This window comes from Pundamilia nyererei, unplaced genomic scaffold (genome assembly GCF_000239375.1).
Source record: "Pundamilia nyererei isolate P.nyererei 1_Seehausen unplaced genomic scaffold, PunNye1.0 scaffold00090, whole genome shotgun sequence".
NCBI lineage: Eukaryota > Metazoa > Chordata > Actinopteri > Cichliformes > Cichlidae > Pundamilia > Pundamilia nyererei.
In genome coordinates this window covers 452,177-469,541 of record NW_005187491.1, presented here as the reverse complement: position 1 = coordinate 469,541, position 17,365 = coordinate 452,177, and the positions used below count along the sequence as shown (strand labels likewise).

Here is a 17,365-nt window from a genome sequence, read left to right as displayed (position 1 = left end):
TGTCAGATAATTTTTATACCAGTTTTGTAAGGAAAATATTCAGTAGTCTATTTGTCACAACACAATCATTTCTTCACCATTTGTTTTAAATAATTAAGAAGTGAAAGAAAATAACTGAGCAGGAGGATATTTTAGAACGAAATAAAGTCAGGTTTCTACAGCATTTTTCTTCAGGAGCCGACACTCTAATCTGAGCTACTTAAACAAGCGCTTCATGACAGTCCACTTAAATAAAGTTAAACAGATACAATCTGTTTCTCTTCTGCTGTGAATGCAACAACTGTCTCACTGACATAGCAAAAAGCCCATTGTTAGCTTGACCTCCAGTTAAGCCATTTAGCTGACACTCTTAACCAATGTTAGTTGCAGTGAGAGGAAGGACTGGGTGGAATTTTATTTCTTAGATTACCAGAATTCCAAGCCACAAACCTGAAAGTAAAAATCAGAAAGAAATCCAGATAAAACGTCAGAAGTAAACAAAGCAAAGAATGTTTTCTCAGACGAGGATTATGTGTTCTCGATCAACCTCGACCTGTCTTGACAAGTCCGCATAAGGCCTGGAATATTCTACATATCTGGAAAATTACACAACAGCACCATAAACAGAAAGCTCCTTGTTACTTTTTTCTTCTTTTCTTATATGACTTACCAGATTAACAAGCACAATGACCCAGTGAATGAAGCAGTGATAATGTTGTTGTTATTGTTATATAATAATGTATAATCACACCTTAAGAATATCCACACATATTCTGTCATTTATATCACTTCGGAAAACATCAAATGCCCTTGGCCCACATGCGTCTCTGTTTGGATGATGTTAAACTAGATTGTAACTTACTGATAAAGGTTTTGGGTAGATAGGCAAATTCTACAACAATTCGATAAAGAGACGTTTTACGTGGATAATGATGCCTCTGGATACAAATTTCACATTTCTTTACAAATTTCCCTACTGAAGGCGGATTTTTCTGTCTGGCACAAGTCATATATTATCGTGACAGTAAGCTAATAGCCATACAATCACACGGAGGTCAGTAAGCCTAGGTTGTGACCTAGGTTACAGTGAGAGGACACTGTAGTCTGCTTCTTCCTCTTTATAAGGGTTTGACATATCCTGTTATTCAGACAAATCACCAGCTCCCAAAGAGAGACAAAACATGCTGATACGACTGGATATCCTTCAGCGCCCACAGGACAAAGGGATGTCTTTCAGCCAGGAAAGTTGGACTGCGGTCCTGAAGGGAGTGGTGAGAGTACGTCTGAATAAAGATGTGTGTCACTGTACAAAACCTGCACCTTGACCTTCAGTGTTACTGATAAAGTACATGAGGACATCCGGTCCACTATTTGGGAGCTATGACAGAACCGTCAACAGCTTTGATTGGCTAGATTCACTCTAAATTTATAGTCAGAGTAAAATTAACACTTTGACTTATTTATCAATATCAGAGTTTGAGATGTGCTTGGTTGGCATTGTTTAATATTGATAAAACCATGTAATGGTTTGACTGGAAATGTTTTTGCTTAATAATAAAATAATGATGTTGTGCCAGTAATGTATATGTGATAATACCCAAATAACTGTGTATCTGTCCTTTTGTATGCTTTTGTACAGTTATGGTTATATAACCACTTGACAGCTCCATTCACTTGTGTTTTTAAGTCAATTAATGTGCTCAAAATGACAATACATACTAAACATGGACATACATGATTGCTAGTATTATTAGCAGTGCTGATTTTTAAAATCTATTTTTAGATTTTGATTTTCTATAGTTATTACAAGAGTATTGCTATCAAAAACTACTCTGACTACAATAACTGAGGAATGAAAATCTTATACTTTTGAAGAAATGTTTAAGCACTTCTACCTTTCCTACCTTATTATTTTATTTTTAATATTTGAAATGTTTGTCCAGTGTCAAAATGGCATATTCACAGGCTCACTTGAGACTGCAGACATTATCTATTTAACTATGTATGTATATGTGTTCCAAATCTAAATGTTGGACTGTAAAATAAGGGTTGAAAATGTAAACATATTGAGTGAAAAACACTTTTTAAATCCATATTTTCAAGTATGGTTCTTTTATTGGTTTGTACAGTGAATCGGTTGATTTTCTATGCTAAGCTGGAGCCATCTTTCCTTTGAATACAAACATACATGTTTGACTTTGAAAGTCCTTCAGAATGACTCAAACATACAAGAGGACAGAGGGATGCTTTTATCTAAAGTGCCTTTTACCATCATGAATACATCTCATTTATTATGAGTGAAGGTTATGTGATATAAAATGTATCATGAGTGGAAGGTCATCAGCTTATTAAAGCCTTCATGACAAACAGATATATGCGTCTCCATCACATAAACTCAATGAGAAGGTTCCTGGGAAAGTGATTTGAGTTCTTTTTCTTTTTTCTTTCCTTTTTCTGATCAGTTGATGATCTTCTTCATCAGCCTTAACCCTTGAGGCAAGTAAACACATTGAGTATAATGAAACCTGTATAATACCACCTCAGGCCACTGTCTTTTAAATCTTTCAGTGAATTCTTCTCTGTCAAATACTAGGAATGACAACAAAGATGTGAAGTGTGATGCCAGCACATGAAAAGAATGTCTGTCTCTGTAACAAACCTTGTTTACTTTTACAGCTCTGAAATTCTTTGATATGACTTTTGTGGTCACTTGTATGCGGAAGGTTGTCGTGTTTCTTGGTGTTTTTAGTTTGAGGTTTAACTTGCAGTGTTCACCAAGGCTGTCAAATTAGCATTTAATTATGCCACTATGCTCAGCTAAATGGAGTTAGCTTAATGCTGAAAAAGTAGTATTTATTAATTTATGTCATTTGAGTTTATACATTTATACACTACCAAATTCCTTGGATCTTTCTTTTCAGCGTCCTCGTGTTTTGAACCTTGGGTTGTGTCCACTCCAGTCATTCTGACACTTGAGTATTTTGTCAACGTTATCTGTTGTCGCTTTCTTTTTTATCTCAGTCATACTAATACAGTACTTGTGTGCACGACTGCAGTACCCCAAACATTAGCACATATGCTGCTGCTACGCTTTTCATTCTATGCTCTGTGCTTTGTGGACATCTACTTAATGTGATGTGGCTCTGATTTTATTCCATCCACATGAGTTGTTTAGTGCAGCACTCTTCTTGTGTTATCTGTCAAAAAATGGATGGAATGAGTTCTATTGGCTTTTTTTATATCATACCTCAAATTTCTATTGAGTAAAAGTTATTGTACAATAATTTTCTTTATAAATGTATCACCCAGCTTTGCCACCTTGGTCAGCAGATGCCAAGCCTCCTATCTGCCACCACACCAGTGTCCCATAATGAGTCCATGACGATGTCAGCCCAACTGCCACCGTGCTTCTGCTAAGTCTTCAGAGAACTGGCCACTTGCCATGCTCTTCCACCACCAGGTGCTGGAATAGCCTCCAGTGGGGTTACATGCCCTTCATTAAGCCCTACCAAGCCCCAATTTCAGCCACCATTTCACCGCCATAGCTGGCCACCTGTTCTGCCTCTCCATCATTAGCCACCACCTCAGCACCTTGGCCATTTGAGAAGCTCCGCCTTCACAGCCATCCTCCTACTAAGCCTCCAGAAAGATTTCACCTTCACTGGGCTTTTCTGTGGCCGTCAGAATTGTTCCACCTTATCCACCGGGCCACCTAAGTGTTGCCTTCTTTGTCATTGCTCTTCATTCTATCCCCAGTGCTCGCAACCTTTTTTTAACCCCAGATCGGTCTCCCTGTCCTACTCTAGCAAATCCTACAATTTCTAACATCAGCTGTGACAGTGAGTCTTGCAATGTGTGCATTTCCAGAGCACCACTAGGGCACTTTGGCAGGTATTTACATGTCTGTAGACCAATTTAGTCAACATGATTACATCATACCTGTGCAAGATATAGTTATGTAACCTTATTGTATTGGCAAATTAAATGAAGGCCAAGTCTGATGATATTGATGTAGTTGCCAGTGTGAGTCCATTGGACCTACTCTAGTTTTCTTTCAGACATCATTTTACTGGGAAATTAGGCTTTTTTTTCTTCACAAAAACTGTAACCGATGAACTCACAGTTGTGCAACAGGAACAAGTCTGAGCATGGGGTTGACAAGCCAGAGAGACAGTAAGCTCTCACATCCATAAGCCAACAGACATGTTTCTGTCAAACTGAAAATTATACTGTGCATCTACAGTATGAAGATATTACATGAAAAGGTCAAGGCCACTCAACAAGACAGCCAAAGAGGGGATGTTTACAAATTGGGAAACAGCTTTCATGCGTCAGCTGGACAGTAAAGTTTCTGCTTTTAATCTAATTGGGACAAAATGCTGTCTGTGTACACAGTAGGGACAAAGTTTTTCAATGTCACTACACATTATTCAATTCAATATTTAGTCTGTTTGGCATATCAGTTATGACATTAAAGTCTTTGATATTTTTCCACAGAACTATATTTTACGTTTTTAAACCCAGACTTATAATTAAGTCTATGTCTATAATCATATTACATGCTGTTTCTTAGTATTTTAATTTTTAACTAAATGAAATGACTTTTATTTGGAACTTTTTGTGGCCAGTGGTGTGGATTAAGGAGAGTTACAACAGAATTGCTTGTATCATGAAGAAATGTCAGTTAGTGAGGTTAATGATAACAAATTTCCAAGAATAGAAAATATTGAGGGATTCATCTTTATGCCAATAACCCGGAAATGTGTATCATACACAAACAAGAGACACACAAGATGCCCTTTCAGTGCAAAGGGCAGCGCCTGTCACACAGGGAAGGCAATGTGGATCATGCTGTTTTACAGTGAGATAGCATTATATATTAAGGTAGCATATTTTGGAATTTAGATAAAAACACAATCACATAACAATATCGTAGTATGTAACTGAATTAAAAAACTCTGTCACCTCTGTGAATAAAGCAGTAACATTTTTATAGCAATAGCTTTCAATCCTTTTTCCACATGAGGTTCTCTTAAACTAATGTTAAAATATATCAGTAAGAAAAATAGATAATAACACAACTGACCTTAATAAGAACATTATTGAGCCTGTGATCCAAGCTGTGGCTCCCTCTATAGCTATTGTGTTGGCTAATGGCTGTAACATTAACTAGTGCTGTAAAAGGCTGGCTATACTTGGAGCAGGTATAGCAATCACTCAGCAAAAAAACCCCCATTAAAACCACCTACAGGTTCAGATGAATGGCACTGTTTATTTCATTGCATTAGATTATGGAATGCTTTGCTGAATAACCTTGAATCCTGGCATTATGCTGGTTTGACTTTTCCATCTAAAGCAGGTGTGGACCATTAACTTTCCCAAGTGGGCACAGCTTATAGTTGCCACAAAAGTTCCGGTTTCTCATGCTGCTCCTTGGGAAAATTAATCATCCACTGCTGATCTAAACAATGCTGAAATCCAGGTACATCACTCTATGACAAAGGCACTCCCCAGTGGCAGCAGCCTCCTCCAGCAGGATATCAAGCATCTGTGGGATCCTCTGGAACAAGCCAAAGACCTGCCATACTGCCACAACATTGAGATACCAGGCATCACAGGACAACACAAATGTGTAAACCAAGGCAGACCTACGCATAAGGACTGTGGTTTTAAATTCATGCATACTGCATGTTTTATATATGTGCTTGTTTGCCTATGGAAAAGTCAGGGTCCAAGTGAACTACTGATTCATCCTCCACTAACATGATGATTTTAAGGATCCAACAAAGTCCAACAGTACATCATTTTCTTAACTGTTATCCAGTTCAAAGTTGCAGGGGGCTAGAGCCAATCCCAACAAATATAGGGCAATATCCTAAAGGTATACAGGTACTGTATTTTTATGTACTACTCTATAAGTTCCACACTTTTACACCCATTTTCTTAATGGGCTTCTCCTTTTGCCAGGCAAACATGGTAAATAAGAATGTAGTCTTAGTAATTTAGTGCAAGGATTGTAGGTATGCAGCCTATGCTAATATGATTGGCTAAAGTCCTCCAAAAAGCCAGCACTGCATAGCCGGCACATAGGTAGAATGCTTTGATGGAAAGGGAGTGATAGCAGAGCTCACAACTATTAGAAAGAAGCACGGACGAGGGATTCAGTGGACAGTTTTCATTATATTTAACACTGTATACTTTCACCACCAAGCATTTTTGGTTTTTCTGACTTCATTGTTTTTCTATGGCAAGGGCTAAGCTACTGTGTCTGTGTGTGGTTTGCCAGCCGCACAATAGCAGAGAGAAAAGCTCTCCAGAGGGTCATCACCACTGTCCATAACGTAACTGAATGGCCTCTCCTCTCCCTGGAAGATCTTTACATTTCCTGTTGCCTTAAAAAAAAGCCTTGCAAGTCCAGGGTAGGAGGGATTCTAAAAGATCCATCCTACCCTGGACACTCTCTGTTTGAACTGTTGCCCTTAGGCACACGTTTCAGGTTTTCAGGTTTTAAAAATATCTTTCATCCAAAAGATGCTTTTTTTTGTTAAAAGAATGAACTGTGCTAGTATGCCCATAGAATGTTAAATGTCTCTAATGTGTGGTATACATACATGCATGTACACTGTTTAAGACATTTAAGCCTTTATCAGGCCTTTTCACTTTGCATCCAATTTGATTTAATGATGATTTTGATGTGTAATGACAATAAAGATATTATTATTATTGTTGTTATTACTATTTTACCTTTACCTGGATAAATAATGGCCACACTAACTAACTGAACCACTTGGTGGTACAAACTAGTTACATGAACGTACGGCTAGGCCCATATTAAGCTTCAGTTGTTATCTCCTTAACACAGCACATGTTTTGAAGTCATAGCAAGTGTTTCTTCGCATTTTCTTATTTCCTAACATGTTTGTATATGGGAATATAGAAAGAGCATTTAATTTAACTGAGATTTGCTTTTTGTTTTAAATAAATATATATTCATAAGCGTTCTGAGCGTTTAAAAGCCATCACGTTTCACCGCTGTATGGCACCAATAGCCCTCCCATACTCGGAGGGGGCGTTCCCGTTTGTGTCAGCTCTCGGGTCAGTCAGCAGCGGTCTCCGTGTGCAGGCACTGCTGAACGGGGAAAGACGCTACTGCTCGGCCGGGCTGATACCACCCGAGATGTTCCTCCTCGAAAAGCCGAGCTTTTAAAACCGATTTTTTTTAAGTCAGCGGTTTGAAGTAAGGGCGGCGAGTCCAGCTCTCGGTGACCGGCTGCGAGAGACAGATGAGTCTGCGGTGTCTTCGCTTGTAGTGAGCTCTGTCTTTGTTTGGCTGTGGTGTCTCTTCTTCAGCTCCGATATGGACCATTTAGAGAAGGAGCACAGGTCCGACGACGAGGCTGATTATGAAGACGAGGAGGTGGACCCCAGAATCCAGGTGATTAACCTTTACTTTTAAAGCATTAAGCGTGTTTTATTAATCGGTAAGGGTTCGTTGTTTTCCAGACAGCAGTATGTCTGTCTCCAAACCGCTGTAGCAGCTAACAGCGAAGTCCTAGCATGATTCAGCCCCTGGATTTTCTTAGTAATTTTATTTTTTTTGTAAATACAAGGTAACACTGTTAGTATTGTCTTCTGTGTTGGTTGTGTGCAGATTGTTGTAGCTCCACTAATACTGGGTGAAAGTATTATGTTCAAAAAGCTAGTCCAGTTAATTTACAGGCAAGTCAAAATTTAAATGGTAGAAGCCAGTAATATGAGTAAAAATGTACTTTGGTATTTTAATATCAGGCTTTAAAAGTCATTTAATAAGTTGTTTAGTCTAGGAAAAAGTAAACCCAAAAAATGTAATGAATAATGATTAAATAAATGTTTGCTTGGTCAGTCCAAGCTTTCTAAAAAATGCAATTTACCAAAGAACCCAGAGATGTCTGGTAATAACTATATGACACTCCTGTTTGAATCGATGAATAGTAGTATTTGGGTTTATTTGTCGAAGATCATTTCACAGGATAACATGCAAACACCAGCACGAAAAAGTTATTCATGTTGCCTCCTGTAGGGGCTATAGTTAGCATTTTCTTTAGAGTGGTTTTTCTTTGGGGCCTGCGAGGAATACAGATTTCTTAATTTGTATCTCCAAATACTCAAATTTCTGGAATCAGAATTTGAATTTAAGGAAGATATTTGATATCAGTGGACCATTGACAGTTTAACATACTGCACTCTTTTCTGCACCTTTTATGAGGGAAAATATATTTAGTGTAATGTACAATTCACAGTTCCAGTGGTTTTATTATTATTATTTTTTAAAGCACATTAACATTTTAAAAGCCATAGTTTACATTCCCTTCTTCCCCATGTTCACATAATTCTTTCCAGATGTTGCTAGTTTTTCTCTCCCATAGTTTTAGGTGTTGTGTTACATTATTATCTCCTCCTCCTTTTTGCTTCATCACTTTGTCCTCATCTCTCTTCCAGGGGGAGCTGGAGAAACTCAACCAGTCCACTGTCGACATCAACAGATGTGAGACGGAGCTTGAGGTCAGTTATTTGGTGCACACAGTGTTATGTGCATTGAACGTGTTTGTGTTTTTCCTTTCAGTGTAGTGGAGTTATGTTAGCTTTTGACTGATCAAGCAAATAATCATGCTTATATGACCCCCGTCAGTAATTAATACTTAACATCTACTTCATCTGCTCTTACAAAGTCATCGCTCAAAGAGATCAAGTGTTGTTTTGAAGGCTTCAGATTCTGAAGCCTTCAAAACAACACTTGATCTCTTCAGAATATAGATACAGTTGGACCTTTCCTTTTTGAAGGCCAAATTTCATATAAAGTTCAGATTTTATTCCATGTCAGCAGGTTTCTGCCTACAAACTAACTTGTTACTTTTTTGTGTGAGACACTGACTTCATGTGTTATATTACAATAAACTCATTTAAGCCTTAAAAACATTTTGCTGACAGCTGTATCCTAATCAATTTACAAAGATCAAGCATGTGAGCTTCAAAGTCTTGGCAAACCACCTCTATATAAAACAGTTTGACTGTTGTGGAGCTATAAGCCCGTGATGACCAAAACAGAAAGAATGTGCTGCAGAGACACGACTCTCACTTGGGCCATCAAAAACCATTAAACTTGGTGAACTGATCTTTGATCCCATTAAAGCACAGAAGCAGCTGATGGCTTGCATTTATATAGTTCAGCAACATTGTGTGCATTTTTATGGGGCTGAAAGTCCAAATCTGTGTTGCACTGCACAAGTTGACAGTTCTACATGGGGTTAATCGGGGCACTCAGAGGTTAAGCTGAACAAGAGTCCGTGACTTTGCATCTTCTCAGGGTTTCTTTTAAACACAAGGTCTGTATTTTTTTTATTTTTATTTATTTCTTTATTTATTTTTGCAGCACAGAATATAGGTGCTCAAATAAGACAAGAACATTTTTTGCACATCAATGCAGCTTATGATGCTCCACTGGTAAATATAAGCAACAATAATGCAAAACTTAAATTATCCATTCACCCCAGCTGTGCACACTCAGCTTCAGAACTTCCCAAAGAAATCCATCCTTTTGTTTATGTCAGCAGCGGGGACTGTCTTCTTATTTGAATAAAGGTTTCTGTTGTTGTTACACTAAGCAGTGTGGTATCATACTGCTTTTGTTTTGCCTAAAGAGGCTTTTGATTTGAAACGTTGATGCTGCTGATGAGTAAAATAAAGAGGTTGGAGTAGTACCGATCCCAGTGTTGTGAAAAAGAAAATGTATCTTCACAGCAGTGACGCAAATGATATTTAATTTAGCAGATAAGGCAAGGTAAGGCAAGGCAAGTTTATTTGTATAGCACAATTCAACAACAAGGTGATTCAAAGTGCTTTACAGAGACATTAGAAACAAGAACAAATAAAAAGCATGATTTAAAATTGATTAAAACAAGCAAATAAACTAACTAATTAACAAACAAACAAACAACAGTATATAAAATCAAAACAGATAAAATCCACAAGTTGCTGACACACCGCCTTAAGCATGAATGTATTGAAGCTGAAGTGCGTCACAGTGTCAGCATCCGAGCCCTGAGAGAGAGGACAGACACTCTGCACCTCAGTCTGCATCAGCATCAGTAAAAAAAAAATGTTCCTTCCAATAAAAGCTGAAAATAAGTACTTCTTGGACATTTTGAATTCAAGACAATTCTGTTTTATTTAGATGGCTCTAAATCACATTAATAGTCACTTCAGGGTGCTTTATACTGTAAGGTAAAGACCCTACAGTATTAGAGAAAACCCCAACATCAGATGATCTCCTATGAGCAAGCTCTAGGTGACAGTGGTAAGGGAAAACTCCCTTTAATAGGAAGAAACCTTTAACAGAACAAGACTCAGACATGGGCAGCCATATGTCCTGACCAGTTGGTTGTTATGGGAAAGAAGAGAAAACGGAGAGCATAGGGAGACAGCAAAACACAGCTTATGGGAGAGAGACACAATTTAATGACATGCCTCATGTAAACATCAGGGAACATCAGAGGAGGGAAAAGAGATGAATGGAGAAGAAAAGTTTAGTGTGTCACAGAAAATCCCCCAGCAGTCTGAGCAGCTGGATTAGGGTCACCTGACTTTCTAATCATTATTAGAAAGGAAAGTCTAACTTTAAAAGTAAAAAGGGTTTCTGTCTTCTGAATCCAAACTGGGAGCTGTTTCCACAGAAATTATCTCATGTTGACTAAGTAACACATTAGTTGGAAATGAAACAATGACTGCTGGGGGTTTTGTAAGCCACATCTGACAGACAAGGACAAAAAGAGACTGTTGATTTTTTTTTTTTTTTTTTAACCTCAAACTTAAAAGTCAGTACTTTATCCTCATGTTCTGGGGGTCAGAGTTAAAAAAATAAAAAATAAAAATGTGTATGTGTATATGTATATGCGCTGTATCACTCTTTAATATTTCTGGCATAGTTTAATTGCTGACAACTTGATTAACAGAATTTAAAAATAATTCAGATAATCCTGAATTTATCTTAAGTTAAATTTATTTCTTTAAGGATAAAGAATCACTGATTCTTCTATCTCAGTTAAAAAGCTTTCAGTAAGTTTTTGAATGTTGTTGGTTAGAGAAAACTTTTTCAACTCTTCTGGAAAATCTTTAAAAATGTTAATCCTGTGAAGTAATTAAGTGAAAGGGCAGAGGGGTTATGAAAGTCACGATGATTCATCTTCTGGGGAATGCTTATGTCTGAATAATTTCTTGACAGTTTATTGATGTTCAGGCATTTTAGTTTAAGCCAAAGTGACCCCATCGATTGAGCAACAAGAGTTTTCTCAATACACTATCAATGCACCAGTCGCTGTCAGTTGATGTGGAAGAAGTGGGCAGTGTTGAGGGATTAGAAGATCAGTGGCAGGTGGAGTAGAAGGGCATTTTTAAAAGTGGCGGTGTGGAAGAGAAGACTGGACAAGGAGTAAAAACTAGTTTGACACAACAGCCATGGGCTAAGATTCAAACTACAGGGGAAAAGTGAGGACTGACTGTCAGTAAGCCTGGAAAGCAGAATACAGTCAAAGTCAACTTTAGGTTCGGACATGAGTGAAAGCAAACTGCACTTAGTGTTGGTTTTCTGCTTCCTGTGCAGATCTGACACCTCAGCCTGCTTCAAAATAGAACCTCACAACCTTGGCTTGTGAGTAATCTAACATGAGAGATTGCATCCTTGTTGAACCAGTACACTCAATACACTTTCCTCAATACTGAAAAGCATATTGAGAATTACCTTCTAGGGACCTCTAATACCAGAAAATATAAACTCGTAGGTGTTAAAAGAAATCTAAAGTTGATCATAACTTTTAGTAAATCTTATGTACTGTTATTGACCACATAAAAGTTCAGCGCACAACAAAACAAGAACTGTCGCACCAAAATGATATTTGGTGAGAGCATCTGTCTTTTAGCCACATCCAATTCCCATGGAATTTTCTAAAAAGTGTGGAGTGCTAAACAAGCATTGTGCACTCTGAATGCTGACTAGCTTTTTGTTCTTCAACCTTAAATGTGTGTATATATATTAAATTACTTACCACTTTTCTGTTATGCACAGTATATGAGCGAACAATAACATCTTGTTTATTTTCAGTATGTTTACTTTAAATAAACAGTTATTACCCATGCACAATGACACCAGATCCTGAATTTAACACAAGTGTCATATAAAAGAATTTATCATGGATGTGATTCTGTTTGGTTTGAAAACAAGGAAGTATTTAAAGTTATGAGGATTTGAACAGTTGCTTTGCTGTAGTTTGTTTACTGAATGTTTTTGTTTTTACTTCCTGGATTTTTTTTATTTTTTATTTTTTAATTTGCTGTTGTGCTTTGAAGGTTTGTCTCTCATGCAAATTAGATGACTGTGATGAAACTATAGAGATAAATGTCTGAGAAGTTCCCCTTGTTTGTATAGTGGACAAACAAGGCTCTCTAACACTAAACAGAAAGGTCACTTCTTTTCAGTTAGAAAAGTGTATCAGACTAGATTTTCATGGACTGTGTTCATCAGACTGGCTTTAGTTTGTTTTTCAGTTTCAAGAAAAATATGTCAGCTCTATCTGGGACATGGTCTGAACGCGTTATCCAGATTAAATTGTGTTTAATGCTTGATAGTCAGTGTTTTCTTTGCATTTTTCAAATGCCCTTTTTTGTTTGTTGTTCTCTTGAAATTCTTGGGTTTTCAAGGTGCTTTAATGGCTTGGCAGTGAGTTACAAGAGAGGTAACAACAGGGCAAGTTTAATTTCCTTAAACAGCAACTTCATAAGCTGTGAGGTTAATAAAGGTCAGGAGTTAAGAGCTACACCATCCTGTAGAAGGATATGACAAATAAAGATGGATAGCAGCATGTGTAATTACTAATGCTGAGGCTTCTACTTTCTCCCCAAAGGAAATTCGCCACAAATTAAATTGCCAGAAATAACAGGAATATGCATAAACATCTATAACATAGACTCATTGCCTTGCTTGAAGGATGATCAATCACTAGAACATGGGGTTGTTCACCAAAGGCCCGTTTTGAACTGTTTTTTTTTTTCCTTTTAAAATACAATATTAAAAAACAAACTCACACATTTTGAAGTTTTTAAGATGACTGTTTTACTTGACAAGAGGAATATTTAGGTAAGTAGGGGAGTCTTCAAATGGTATAAGATTTTATCCTTTTTTTGACAGTGAGTAAGCACAGGATTGATTTTTGCTTCTAAAGAAGCACTAGAGTTGTATTTGTCATTTTTTGCAACCTCCTGTTCCTAGTTTGTTTTGACTTAAATTGCTAAAGATTTATTTATTTTTTTTCTTTTGATCAGGATGCAAGACAAAAGTTCCGCTCAGTTCTGGTGGAGGCCACAGTGAAGCTGGATGAACTGATGAAGAAGATCGGCAAGGCAATAGAGGAGTCCAAACCTTATTGGGAGGCTCGCAGACTGGCCCGTCAGGTCAGTGAGCAATGGAAGCTGGAGTAAACATTCAAAGTTTCCTATCAGCAACCATTGATGTATAAAATAGAAAGACCTGGTCAGGCCTCAGAAAGTTTTTAATTAGTTTGGATTTGAAATAAGCACCGAGTAAGTCAGAGTGAAAAACATTGTTCCATTGTCTACTGGTGTTCAAGCCTGATTGTGTGCACCGGTATTTATCTTTTTTTCCCCCCTATCCTCTCCTACCTTCTTTAATGGTTTCATCTTCAGTACTCTTAAAGTGACACCTGGGAATTGCATTCCTTTGTGTAGCTTTCTGGTCTTTGTTTTAATGTGTTTAAAGAGATAAAAAGGGAGGCGAGTGTGACATGCAGACTAATTTCAGACTACATTTTCAGTTCCCCTTTTAGCTGAGCCTCGGTAAAATGTGTGTATGTGTAAATAAAGGGGAAGAAGCCACCTACACATCTTGATAAGAGCCCATACAGCTGTAAGTGCACATTTAGGCAGCAGTGAGACTCAAAGGACTTTATTGTGCAGTTTTATAGGATTCTACTTAAGACACAGGTCTTACTGTCATGCTGTCAGTATTTATCTGTTCACATATCTGTAGATATGTGTTTGAAGGTTAACTTTTCACAGTGTGGTGAAATTTTGGCAATTTTGAAAGAGCTTCTGTAAAGTGACACTGTAGCTGGACTTCCCATTTTTTTAGCATTATGACCGTAAACTAGGTTCTCTGAGAGCATTTCTGCTACTATTGTGACAAAGGTCATATGGAAAAGTTTGTAGCAAAAAATATCAATTCCTAGAATTTAGTAACATCCAGATGTGCTGCAAAGAGTCAAATATACTGCGGATTAGGTCAATGATGTGAAATATTCCGTAGAAATGGCTTGCAGTTTCTTGTTAACATTAATGCAATCTAGGGTACCAAGGTTCCTCTGTCAGTTACTCATTTCAAACCTTTTTTGCAAGGAAAAACTGCATGTTGCTATTAAGAATAAATGCACAAACACAAAAGTAAAGTGTGAAATAAATATGTCAGGTATTTGTACAGAAGTGGCACCTCTGGCAGTCTTGCCAATTTTGGTCCTTGGGGGAACTGAGATGAGACTTCCCCCGCACGTGATCGTTCTAGTTCCCTTTTACCTGTCCACTCACCTGCTAGCACAGTTTTACTTTGGTCTTCTCTGCTTGTTTACTTTCACTTTTTAACTGTGCATGAGCAAAAGAACGGTTATCAAAAGGCTATATTCACAATGAGTGCTTTTCTTGTGTCCCTAGAAAGGTCATGTGTTGAGAGTAGAATTTTAAAAAGCTGAGGCCGGTTAGATGGTTATTCAAGAATGAAAAGTGACAGGGAAGACAATTTGAAATGCAGAAGATCATGAGTGAGGCGAGGTTTGTGCTTTCCTCTAGAGGGGAAAAAAATACTTCAATTTTTATCCACTCTTCCTCCTTTATTACGCTGTAAGAGAGACTATCGGAGAAGTTGTGTACAAATACACTCAGCGAGACCACACCACTCTTTCTGCTTGGTCAGCCAGCCGATGATAACTCGATACTGGCCTGACAAAAATAATCGGTTCAAGTTTGTGAGGGGCTTTTAGTTTGGCTCGTGACTTGCTAAAGATGACCCAGTTGTGGTATGCTTGGTGAGAGAAACTGTCCTCTAACTTAAAGAAAGAAAAGTAGCCTTTACTTTGTGAAGCGTCTTCCCTTCTGTTCTGAGGAAAACATGTTTCAAAGTGACTGATCTGGACTGCTGTCCTCATTAAGATAGTGGGTCACCCAAATTTTATTTAGTGGTGGCACAAGGCTGTATAACTGGAGTGCGTTTTTGTTGTTGTGTTTTGTTTCTTCCCCCATGTAGCATGCACATGTAGAAGAAAGAGATTGGCCATAAATGCTTCCTACTTAGGTTAAAGCAATTTGCACTTTACTGTTTTCCAATTTTCTCTCTATTAAGTCATGACACTAATGTCCTTCTTCTAAATGGCTTTAATTATCTGATTTTCGCTTGCCAACTTAATTTAATTGAACAGTGTGACTATGTCACAGCAGCCTACATGTGACGTGGGTGACAGCAAAGCAGTGTAAAGTTGCTGTTATTTGATTGTTTGCATTTTTTATTTACTCACTGTGCTCACGCTTCTCTAAGTGTGTTTGTGTTTGGAACATGTTATTCAAGGGGGGCTTGAAATGCTAATTTATCTCAACAATCCAGGTTTTCTCAGCAGTTCTGATGTTAGAAAACGGTGACTTTGAAATCCCAGCCAGCTTGTCTAAGCCCAGTGTAGCTGAATCCACTGCCATAAACATTTTCTGTCTGTTGTAGCAAAGTGTGCTTGCTCTGCAAGTGCCTCCCAGGACATGCTTAGTTGTTGTTATGTTTCGTATCAACAGTAGAGGATAAACATTTTGCTCTTTCAGTAAGCCAGTTCTGGTTTTGCTCTTAGGCCTTTTCATCACATGTCACATTCTGTTCCACCCTTGTACCCTGCCTTTCTCTTTGTCTGTTGTGCTCTGTCTCGTGACTGCAGTAGAGTTTCTTACTTGTAATAATTAATTGCACTTGTCTGCACCTGAGCATATAAAGGTAAAGCTTTGCCTGCAGTGATTCTGTGAAGGAAAGCTTTGGATAAGATTTTTGGCACATAACTCCACTTTGGGTGTTTGTCAGGCTTATGATAAATCTTTAATTGTTACGTGTATGTGTGTGCACACATGCAATTGCCCATTTTATTCAGGTAAGACTGTGAATGCATTTCATACTTCCACTAAATAGCGGGTTGTTTTATCTGATTTAATGAACAGAACATCCTGTTGAGCTGACTGTGACTGGGGGTAATAAACAAAAACCCTTAAATTTCCCAACAAGTCTGTTCATCTTGGCTTTCTGTTCATAGTAAGTCTCTCATAAAGTGCCACTCACCCTTGAAATCATTGAGGCCTTTACAAGACTGTACAATCCGTCAGCTTCCTGTGGTCTAAATGTCGACATTATAAGTACTTTCCAGTATAGACTGTGATCATAGATTTATTTTCTGAATAGATGGTGAGGGGAAAAAAGCTGCTGAAGCCTTTTAAAAGCAGCTGCTTATTCGAAGCTGAGAACACTTTTTTTTTCTCTTTTTTTGTTTTGAGGGTATCTAACCTCTCTAATGAAGCTGTCGAATCATGCAAATGGGTTCTGACACCGTTGGGCAAAACTCTTGCACCATTCCCTTGATGTCATTTACTTTAATCACTTGCCAACTAAAAATATCTCAAATAAAAGAAACATGCTGGGACTCATTGTCACTGTCCTCGCGTAGCCTTCCATCGCTCACGCTACGCCCACTTCTCAGTACAGCAGAGTGTGATGTTTGGCTTCTGCTCAGCAGAGGTTTAATGATGTAATTGGTGTTTTCAACACATCCTGCTTATCTGTTTGGGAGGGAGCTTCGATACACAGCCTTGTTTCTTTATTGTTTCATTGCTTTCTTTCTTTTGTAATTCTTTCTTTTCTTCTTCCTTCATTACACCTTTTCTTGTTTATTGCATAACAAATGCATCACTTTTACTTCCTGTATTGCTGTCCTTTCCGCATTTTTTGAATTCGTCCTTTCAGGGTTTTTTTTTTTTCTTTCTTTTTTAACTTTTCTAGTCTTCACCCCTCTGGGCACATTTCCTTTCCTTTTATTGTCATGTTGTATTTCTACTTAATGTTTCCTTTGTACACCTGATTGTTTTCCTTGGCCCTTCTCATTTTCCATCTCACACTCTCTCTGCTTTCGGCTGTCTTCTGTTATACGATTTCTTCATGTTATTTCAGGTTTGCCCTTTCTCCGTCATCAGTGTGTACACAACATTTGTCCTGACTTACTGCTTTGTCTTCCTGTTCACAAAATACTTGTCTCTCTCTCCATCAACCCCCCCC

General features: G+C 37.9%; 1 protein-coding gene across 1 annotated transcript in view; it reads left to right on the top strand.

Annotated features, from left to right (window-relative positions):
- Window positions 1–7,033: 7,033 nt before the first annotated feature.
- Window positions 7,034–17,365, top strand: part of sh3bp5b (SH3-domain binding protein 5b (BTK-associated)) — a 30,072-nt gene continuing 19,740 nt past the window's right edge. Inside the window, exons 1-3 of the mRNA XM_005739179.1 lie at window positions 7,034–7,414; window positions 8,458–8,520; window positions 13,330–13,458. Of these exons, the coding sequence (XP_005739236.1) occupies window positions 7,337–7,414; window positions 8,458–8,520; window positions 13,330–13,458 (270 nt within the window). The 5' untranslated portion in view covers window positions 7,034–7,336. The remainder of the gene's footprint in view (window positions 7,415–8,457; window positions 8,521–13,329; window positions 13,459–17,365) is intronic.